We start from the raw sequence: 10,676 nt of genomic DNA, 5'->3' as shown, positions 1-10,676 counted from the left end.
TTATATTGAAGAGAAGTACAACGGGTACTTCAACCCAATACAAAAAAGAAAAGGAAGCAAAAGAACAAGAGGAGAACATGTACAAAGACAAAGACCCTACTAGTGTTAAGGCTACCCACCCACTACCTCCTTGAAAATGACTTTACAAAAGGGACCTCATTAAAATCTTATTAGGATAAAACCCTCATGGGAAAACCTAGTAAGGAAAAAGTGTACCCAATTTATAAAGCCAATGAGAAATTTCCAAAGGAGGTTTACAAGGTTACTCCTCTATTTCACACCATCTAATCTTAATGATTATGACTTCTTGAGATAATAAATCTGAATTATTGTATGATACCATAAGCATCTAATGATTTTTCGATGTATCAAAAAAAAATAAGCATCTAATGATGATGTTAGCAAAATAATTAGGGTTTTGAATTTTGATACGGTCACCCTTAATTTGATTTTCCCTTAGTTTCTCTTTATATATATTTCTTATTTTTTTATCATATCGTTTATTATATTATGTTTGTCTTTTCTCCCTCTTCTAAAACTATTTTCTTATATGATGATGTTAGCAAAATAAGGGTTTGGAATAGTAATGCATGCGTTTATGATTAATATAGACTTATAAAAATAAGTTTAAGGTAGATATACTCGTTAATGAACTAATTAGAGTAAATCACGAGTCATAAGTTATATTGTAATAAGTTTACACAAAATTGCATAAATATTTGTACTACATACGACATAAATTCAAATAAACTTTCTTAAATGTTTTTATTTTAATATTTTTTCAATCTTTCTCCTATACAATATAACCAATGCAACGCAATTTACAAGTCTTTTTTTGTTACCATATATATTTTATTTTTCTTTACTTCTCATTTCTATATTACATTTATCACTTTTCTTTTCTCTCCTTTCTACTATTTCCCTTCAAAAAGTTAAAACTAATGGAAGAGAAAAAGGGGCAAGCAAAAAAGCTCATCTACCCTTTGTCGTTTGGGTATAAACTTTCCCTGTCTTTTTCATATCGCATAATCATTGTTGGCCTCTTATTTTTACTTTAATTTACAAAACCTGTAACTCGCATTGTCATTTCTTACTTGTAATTTTCTTCAGCTCATTTTGTGTGATGTTTAGACAGTGTGATAAGAAAGAACGCATATGACGTTTTGATTTGAATGAACAAAATATTATATGACATTTTAATATATATGTATGATTGTCTGTCTGTGTGTACACGTGAGACCTTATAATTTAAACTATTGAATAAATATATTACTCAAATTAGATATTAACTTTCATTTAAGTTTTATACGAAAAATGTTACTGTCACAATACCTAACTTTTGCTCAACCTTTATGAAATGTCGATGGTTAGACTCTTTGGTGCTTAAGCTTGTTTTCATGGCAAACATCTGTTATTTGGGCAATCTGGACACACAGAAATGAAGTAGTTTTTAATGCAAGGAACATTAGCTCAGAGACAGTTGTGGAATTGGCAAAATTCAAAGCTTGGAAGTGGCTTCAATGCAAAAAGAAGGACTTTTCTTATTCTTCTTATGCCTGGAATTGGAACCCAAGTGTGTGTTTGGGGTTAGGATTTACTTGGCAATCTTAATCTATTATGTTTCCTTTGAGCTGTTGTAGCTGGTTATTTAGTTTACTGGTTTTTTGGCCCTTGTCCTTGACTTATGTTTCTCTTTTGCTGTACTTGGCTTTGTTTGACCTGCTACGTTCGAATTATGATTTCTTCACACCTCATTTTGAGGTGGAAGGAGGTGGAGGAGAAGAGAGATAGAAAGAAAAGAAAAAGTATGAGAGAGAAAGTATGAGATGCGATAGATGATAAGAGGAGAGAGGTAGAAACAAAAATAGGTGGAAATGAAGTGTTTAAAAGATGAGATGTATATATATCATTACTCGCTACGTTCAGAGGTCTTACTAGCCTTGTTATATGCCTTTCTTTTTCTTTCTCTTTTTTTAGCTCTTATTTGTACTTGGGTTGTAGCATCCATAATCTATTTATTCATTCTTTTTGGCCTTGCAAAAAAAAAATCTGTTTGCGTTTGCCAAAATATTAAAGTACATATATATATATATATATATATATATATATTAAGAATATAACAGTAACCTTCACCTGTTAGATTATATCAATTTTAACTGAGGTAATAGATAGTTGAACTCATTAAACATTTAGTCAATGAATTAATTCTTAAATTTGTGTATAAAAATGAATTGTTGGGAGAGACCTACATATTTAATATGATTTCAAAGGTTCGCTCAACAAGTTTTATTTCATAGATGCGGGTTGTGGAATACTTTAATAAAAAAAATTAAAAATAGGCAAGATTCTAAAAATTTAAACCTCCATAAAATTATGAAATTAACCTCAGCATTAATTTTTGTCATGTTCACTAGCATAGCGTGCAAACATTTTAAGTTACATGCATTTGACTTCACGTTATATTAAGTTGAAGTATCTCTTATACATCTCATTCAATACATCCTTTGCTTATCCAAAAAAAAATATAGCCCGACCTCATTTGCTGATCGGAGAACGAAGGTCATTACTACTATAATTTGTTAGCAGCCAAAGGGGGCGTGGTGGACATTATGCTGATTTGGGAGCTTTGTCCAAGAAAATGTGGACTATTTACTGTGCTCTTTACTGTGTTCCTCTCAATTGTGAGCTGCTGTTTTGGTTTGTGTGTGCCTGAGGCTCTTCCTGGTGAATTCACGTATGTTACTAGATAGTTTCAGGGGGTATTAGCTAAGGATGGTGTTTCAAAAAAGCTAAGGATGATAGTGTTAGTGGGTCTGTAGAAGGTTCATGTTGGTGTGTGTTTTCAGTGTTGGTTAGTTCCTAAATTGGGGCTAATTTTGGTTTTTTTCTCATTTGTTTGTATTCGGGTTGGAGTACCCCTTGTACTCTAATATCTAATACAATTTTGCTTATCCAAAAAAAAAAAAATTTGGACATACAAAAGTTGAGTAAATTAATAATAACTTTTGTGCCCCTTCCTATCATATGACATCTTTTTTAGAAAAAAAAAAGTCATTAATTAAGAAGATCAAATAAATTCAGAAGTCATTACATAACGCTGAAAAAAAAAAAGCAAGACCTAATTTTGTTTGGGTCGAGGATGTGTACCCAAACAAATTTAGGGAACAAAAAGAAGAGTTCCTAGTTAGCTAGGCTGCTAGGAAATCTGTAGCATAAACACCACTACAACGATCAAATGATAAGTCAGAAATAAAAAAAACTTAAGTAAAATAACAGTATCGAAATAAGAACTATTGAGGGCCTTCATCAATCCTCAAACAACCGCAAACAATCTGTCTCGAAGCAAATGAAACGGAAGCAAAGATCAGATGCCAAGGATAGTGCCCACTGAAGACAAGACATCAAAGGGGTACTCGTCGCGCGCAACAACCAACACATCACCAGAACAGTCATAGGAAATCAAACCAAAGCCCAACACATTCAATGAATTAATAGACACATCAAAATTAACCCTCACGACAACGCTGAATCTCATAACTCCACACTTGACCTAGCTAGAGTGCGCACATCACAAGGCTGTAGACGAAGCATTGCAACATGCATGAGAATCTGATCATAAGACGAACGTTGGCCATGGAAGATCAACTTGTTTCTACTCTTTTAAACTAAGTACATCACAATATATGAGGAAAATAACCATTGTATCAACAAATGGTGCTTACTACATGAACTGCTGAAAGAAGGCTCGAAAAGAGGACTCAACATCTAACCAAACCCAAGGACAATGTAAACCAGACACGTCGGATTTTCGGGTAGAAGAGCAAGGAGTGCAACACTATGGATCGAGGTAGAGCAACAAAGGTCCATAATTTTTAACAACTTTTTGGAGGTAAATTAATCTTGTAGAAGGCAACACACCCACTTTCTGATACATATTGTAGACCCAATTCCACAATCAAATCCTTCATATAAATCATAGGGCTCCTTGAGGCAACCAAATATCATTCCACACATGGACCGGCGAGCCATGACCAATTTTACCTATTCTCCCCTTCTAAAAATCCCTAGTAGAACGAAAAATATTAGACCAAGCAAAGCTCTACCTTTAACCCCTTTTTGTACCAAAAGGGCTTTCATGAAGAAAGTGAACCGCTTTGTAAATATGACTAAGAAGAGAAGTAGGCATCTTCAAAATCCTCCACCAATTCTTCCCAACCAGAGTAGTATCAAAAGCTTTAAAGTCTCGGAAGCCTAGACCCTCATGATTCTTGAAAACATCAAAGCCTATCGACTTTAGCCAATGAATACTCCACCAAGAGACATCAGCCCCAAAAGAATTTGCTTGTCATGCCTTCAATTTGAGCACAACGGCTATTGGGGAGAACAAAGCAAGACATACATTCATCTAACTTATATGTGTTGTATGAAAAACTCAAATCTCAGCAACAAACTATATATATCTTTTGCGCGGTTTAAGCACTTGTATGAAATGTAACCACATAGTATTATAATTTATAAGTCTATACGGGGCTAATTTGAGGCTTTCCCGTAAACTTTATGACACCAAACTAATACTTTTAAACGAAGGGGCTACCGCGAGGCCTCCCCATAAATGTAAAGACACTAACATAATAAAAAAGAAACATGTTTGCCCACATCAATACTAGTTACAACAGGTAAATTAAATAGATGCACGATGGTCTTCCATATCTGATTTATAAATATCATTCAGCTTCCAACAATGCATCTGGTCAACTCCTCCCTGAGTCAATTAACTTCAGTTTACAAGTAAAAGATCTGCTACCCACTGAAAATAAAAGGGATCTGCTATTTTCATGTTCCATGGAAGACTCCAGGTGCTGAAATACCTAGGAAAGACAAAGTGTAAAGGAGTATCAAAGAAAAGTTATAGCATTTCCTAGCTTTATAATAAAATTCAGATGATTCTGAAGAGCTACCAGATTTCAATGTTTTGAATGTTCTTTCATCTTAGCTCCCTTCGAGTTCCTCTGCTGCTTGTGTCCATCTGGAACGGGGAAGTGAGACTTGTTTTTGGGAATACCCTTCTCAAATTTCAGATCTTCTCCTCTGATCATATAGACATTTCCTGTTTCGGGTGTGGTGAAGTCAGCTGGATTTCTGTTCACCATACATGAGTTTCCAGAGATGACATTTAACGGCACTGGGGTTTCTTGAGTGCCATGAGCGTCTAATTTGTGCTGCAGTGAAGTTTCCATTTCAAGACGAGGCAAGCTAAACGGCTTACTAACTACATTCTGCAGGGTTGAGTTGGAGCTCTTCATCTTTTCTTTCTTTCCCAACTTTGTTGAATTTTCACCATTGAAACCGGTAGCCCCTATTAAGTTCTTATCGGGCTGGGTTGATGCAGAAGCACCAAAGGTTGGAGAGCCAATAAAACAACCATGGGGTTTATCAGATAAGTAACTTCTGCTGTAATAATCAGGTGGTGGCCTTTTCAGGGTATCATGGGCCTTAGATGTACCAATCTCCAACTTAGTATTGCAATCACCGGGATAAGAGGGTCTTTTAAGCATTTGAGCACTTGCTCCCACATTGAAGGGCGTCCGCGTCTGCATGCCTGCATCCATAAGGCTGAGTAAATGCATGGCAGGTATTGTCTCGTTAGAATAAAAATCCAGGGATCCCCTCGAATTTTGATGAGGCTCCATTCCATTATGTTTACAAGGAAATGTGTATTCTCCATTCATCCTGCTGAAGGTCCCAGTACCTGCATTCCTACTATGCTTTTCTAAGCCAGCAGCATTGATATTTATGTAGTTCAGATCAATATCCCTCTTCATGTTCTGCTTATGAAGCAGACCAGATCGGAGTGAAGCTATGTCCATGTTACTATTAGTAGGCTGAGAAACAACCTTTTGGGGGACATGCCCTATGGAAACATGATTTGAGGTCAAGGATGCCCATTCATTCTGCTGTAATAAGATATTCTTGTGTAAGCTACATCCTCCCAGGCCTTGCCAAGCAGCATTAGAGGGTGCACGCTCTTCAAGACTCCCACTAAACTTGCACTTTTTAGCACTGCCAAGCTGGCTAGAAACCGGTGAAAATTGGAATCCACTTGATGGCCTCTTTTGGGACTGAGAAACTTCAAATCCATAGGGTGATTGAGGTGGATATAGATTATTCACACCTGAATTGTTTCCATCAAATGAAGGAAAGTGATGAGCTGAATTTCTTTTGCTAGGTTTCACATTCTCTCCTCTTGTGATAATGTTACTTTTCTTCGGTCTTCCCTGAGGTTTCTCCTTCTGGCACTCTTTTGAGAAGCTCATCTCCCCTTTACCGTATCCAGTAGTGCCAGCTGTCATCTGTGATTTCCTTCTGACAGAGGATTTCTCTAATGTGGAGCAACTATTTTCTACATCAGGGAGACACCTCTCGTACTGATTCTTTGCTAAGAGTTCCACAATTTCCATGGGTATATCATCTACTGTTCCCTGCTCAGACACCTCCGCCTTTCGTTCACCGTATCGTTTCATAACACCTAGTTGTTCCGCCGCTTCAACAGTTTTTTCTCTGTTTCCTGCACCAGTCATTTCCTGCAAAAAGAGAATCACAATGTCCTCAGAAACATGTTTAAAAGATGCCAAACTGGTTCAAAGTGGAACTATGGCATGCTCACCCAAATATGGGGAAAAACATAATACCATTTGCTGGTCACAGAAATGGATCTCAAGTTCTCAACTTCATCCAGAGATTATCTGTCTAATCATTAAAAATATATTCTAAGAGGATGGCTGAAGCTACTTACTTCAAAATGGATTCCCTTTCCAGAAATAGAATTTGGTGTGTGCCTGGAAGGAATGCTTGGGCCTCGAAAAACATTGGTTTCATTGTCTTTCCTAATAAACTGAGGTACTTTCGAAGTTCCCTCTTGAAATGGCAAAGAGAAAGGAAATCGATTTTCTGTTTGATGGATACACTTTTTGTTGTAATTTGCAATCAAATAACTGTCGAGAGAAAGATGCGGCCCCTCGCCCAGTCCTTTTCCATTCATCACCCCCTGAACTGAAGGAATTGGAATGTCTACAGGCATACTGGACCTGATGTTTTTCCCTGAATGTGCAAATGTATGTCCTACAAGCATGCCATTTTTCTGGGAGGATAAAAAATCTGTTTGCAGCTTCTTCCCCTTTTCTTTGGACAAATTGAGCTCATTCTCTATTCTTAGGGCATGGGAAGGAAAAGTGTCCATCCTTTTCCCTGTCAACACACGAGGAGCTATTCTAGAGGAAACAGTTTTAGATGCATATGCCTTATCTGCAGTATCCATAGTGCCCTCATTTTCTCTTTGCTGCCCTTGTGGCTCAGGAGTCAAGTAATTATCTACAACTAGAATCTTTTTGTTCTTCTTTTTACCCATGATATGGCTTCTTTCAGTTTCAGGTTTACTCCAGTGGCCCTTCGCAGCATCCTGTAATCCCACTCCTGCTATTACATCTTTGGAATTGGATTTAGTATCAAAAGCAGTATCAGTTGTTGTTGCATCTCGCTGTAAGTTCTGAACTTCAACTTTAGCTCTCTGACCTGGTCTCCAAACTTCATCCTGGAGAGACTTCCTTTTTCTACTCTGACCTGTATTTGTCAAAGTTAAATCTCCTTGAATGTCCACCTTTCCTGGTAAAATTGAGGGTGCCTGTGAAGATGCAGAAGCATTGGAATTACCATTGGATGGGGATTCTCGGATTTCAATTTGCTCAGTCCTCATTACACCATTTTCACTTAACAAGTCAGTCATCAAGCGCACCTTCCGAGGTCTTCTACGAGACAAACTAGTGGACTTCTCTAAATGATGATCCTCTAAATCATCTTCAACCATATTGTCATCATTTTCATCCATATCATCCGTACTTCCAGCAGGCATGGCCTGATTACAAGCAGCTAATTCAAGAGGAGGCCGGCTTGTAGGATCATGTTTACTGTCGGCCTCCATTACTGTTGTTCCTTGCCCCAAAACTGAACAAGCTTTAACTAAATTTTTCTGGCCCTGGTTATCAGCCAAAGGTGTTCCTCCATTACAAATATCAGCAGAACCCTTTTCCTGGAATTCAACATTGGTAGCAGGCGGCACATAAGAAAATCCATTACCTTCAAAGCCTGTTTAAAAAATAAAATAAAAATTTAATTGAATTGTTGTCTTTGAAATAAAAACATACTACAAGAATATAGACAAAAAGTTGTCACTTCAATAGTAAAAAAGGATGAAGTACAGCTGCTTGACTGAATTATGTGCTGTCCAGTTTGAACTTACCATTGTTAGTTGTGTGCATTTCTTGGGCAAGGCCTGGATAACTTTTAGATGATGGGACATTAGAATCTTGGTGATTGAGATTATCCTCCAAGCCAACCTCAATCTCTGGAGGAAATACAGAAAATCAAACCACCTACTGTAAAAACATAAACAAGATACTCTTATATAACTGATGCTGATAGTTACCTGTTATTCTGTTAAGTGTAACACCGGCTTCCTTTTCTTTCTCATTACTAATTGGTAAGCAACCATCGAGACAGCTAAGAGTTGTATTAAGATCAATTTCTTCTCTCTCATGAGTGTCAGGCACTGGATCTTGCTGATTACCAGACTTGAGAGGCGCATTACTACAGTTGGGATCAGATTTGCACTCAGTACTATGACAATTTAAGTCTGTTTGATCATCTTTATGAAAGTCTGCGCCAGCCACTTCTTGTAGAACATCTGGGCAACGCCAACATTTGAATTTCCGTACCTCTAATGGTGGAAGGATTGGTGGCTTGTCAGAGTCAAGTACTGGGAATGGCCAACAAAGTTTCCAGTCTTTCTTGCGCATTTCAGCCACATATCCACTGCGCTAACAAAAACAAAGATAGTGTTAAGGATTCTGAAAGGGAACCAAAAGACAGACTCCAAATAAGAAAATCTAATCTTCAATTCTTTTAACAAACAAAGAGTTTGATCTCCCCCAACTAATTACAAATCTGAACACCTCTAACATAATATGTAACATCCAAAACTTTCTACAGTCATGCACAACCACCATGTGATTCTTGATCAGTCCTTCTTGCCATGCACTAATAGAATTGAAGACCTCAAACTTCTAATTACTGGTACATGTAAACACACATACAATAATGCAGTACTACAATGAACAAAACATACTAAGATCTCCTCCAATAAGGACAATGCAACCAACAGTAGACATTCACTACACTCTACTCTACTATAAACTATGTCAAGGCAGCCATGAACTATACAAGTCCATATATATGCTACTCTCATCTTCATAATAATAGGATTGTGAGAATAAGTAGTATCAAGGCTTACCGTATCGAGAAATGTTCACATTTGCAATTTTCATCTCTCTTATTAATAGAGTCAGAAAGATCTATCGTGATTGATTTAATCGGGATATACGATCCCATGAACTCAGCAGCGACAGTATCACAATCACCACGCAAACAATCGTCCTCAACTACGCTCGCACATCCGCACAGCCAAACAACAAGCAGCTAGTAGCACCAACAGTGTTTCCTATTCACACAAAAATTCAACTCAAATTAAACATCGAAACGGGAAATAACAGATCCAAATCAAACTACCAAGATCAATACAAACGCAACGAAAACACTACAAGCATACGATAACATCTTAATCAAGCTTCGCCGTAATCAATTAGGGTTTAAACAAAGCTAAAAGCAAAGGGAAAGTGAATACACTGTGATTTGTCACATAAAATGATAACCTCCAACATTCCATGAAAGTTCATAAACCCTAGATTCCCGTTCAATAAAAACCAAGCACACATGCTCAAAGCTTATAACACAGCATTCGAAGCGCGACGCGGCGGCGCAAACAAGTAGCAAAGAACACGTGTATAATCAGCTCAAGATGCAGACAAAAGAAAGACGCAGCAGCTTAAATATCACTAGGGTTTACCGAGATTCGAGGCGAAACTCGTAATTATCATATCACTGTAAGAATTAATGAGCAGTTACTAAAACGCAAGCAAGCAAATGAAAACAAACGATGAAACGACACACAATAACCAACGAAGCTGAAATTCTAGGGTTAGTAACAGAAAATAAATTATAAAAGAGATAAACAATAATTAAGTAAGTTCGAATTAACTAGGACAAAAAAAAAATTAGGATAGAAAAAAAAAAAGCGTGAAAGGATGAAGAATAAAGCGAGAGCTGAGAGAAAAAAAAAAGCTGAAGTGGACACACCATAAACAGTAGAGTGAGCTTGATATGTATCTATCCATCTATCTAGAACGCGAAATCGAAGAGCATCGAAGAACGGGTCACCGATCAAGACGGAATCAATCACCGACTGGGAGAGAAAATGAATGATATGAAGATGAAGGCCCACCAGAACTCACCTGTGGACTACCGCACGCGATCTCTCTCTCTCTCTCATATCTGGTTCCTCGATTCCCAACGGCTCGCCACCGAAACGGCACCGTACGGCGGAGAATCAACCGGAGAAGCCACAGAGCTGAGCTCGGAGCTGCGATTTTGCTTGTTCGCCGGAAGAATTAGAGTGCGCACGACGCAGAAACCCTAGAGAGAGAAAGAAATAGAAAGAGGCTTTCGATTCTTTCGGGAAGAGAGAGAGTGGGTGAATGAGAGAGAGAGAGAGAATTTTTATCTTGTGA

General features: G+C 37.5%; 1 protein-coding gene across 2 annotated transcripts; it reads right to left on the bottom strand.

The window, feature by feature from the left end:
* Window positions 1–4,439: 4,439 nt before the first annotated feature.
* On the bottom strand, window positions 4,440–10,676 carry LOC130727549 (protein EMBRYONIC FLOWER 1). Of its 2 annotated transcripts, none has more exons than XM_057578704.1 (7): window positions 10,246–10,676; window positions 9,344–9,550; window positions 8,480–8,865; window positions 8,294–8,398; window positions 6,794–8,139; window positions 4,959–6,581; window positions 4,440–4,868 (listed from the first exon to the last, which is right to left on the bottom strand). In XM_057578704.1, exons 2-6 carry the CDS (start codon window positions 9,439–9,441, stop codon window positions 4,965–4,967), a joined length of 3,552 nt encoding a protein of 1,183 aa, XP_057434687.1. In that variant the 5' UTR covers window positions 9,442–9,550; window positions 10,246–10,676; the 3' UTR covers window positions 4,440–4,868; window positions 4,959–4,964. The 2 variants fall into 2 exon arrangements, with proteins under 2 accessions (XP_057434687.1, XP_057434688.1); XM_057578705.1 differs by having other exon boundaries at window positions 10,401–10,676.

This window comes from Lotus japonicus, chromosome 1 (assembly GCF_012489685.1).
Source record: "Lotus japonicus ecotype B-129 chromosome 1, LjGifu_v1.2".
In the NCBI taxonomy this organism is placed as follows: domain Eukaryota; kingdom Viridiplantae; phylum Streptophyta; class Magnoliopsida; order Fabales; family Fabaceae; genus Lotus; species Lotus japonicus.
Note: the sequence above shows the minus strand (reverse complement) of the source record. Positions and strands in the feature narration are given on the sequence as shown.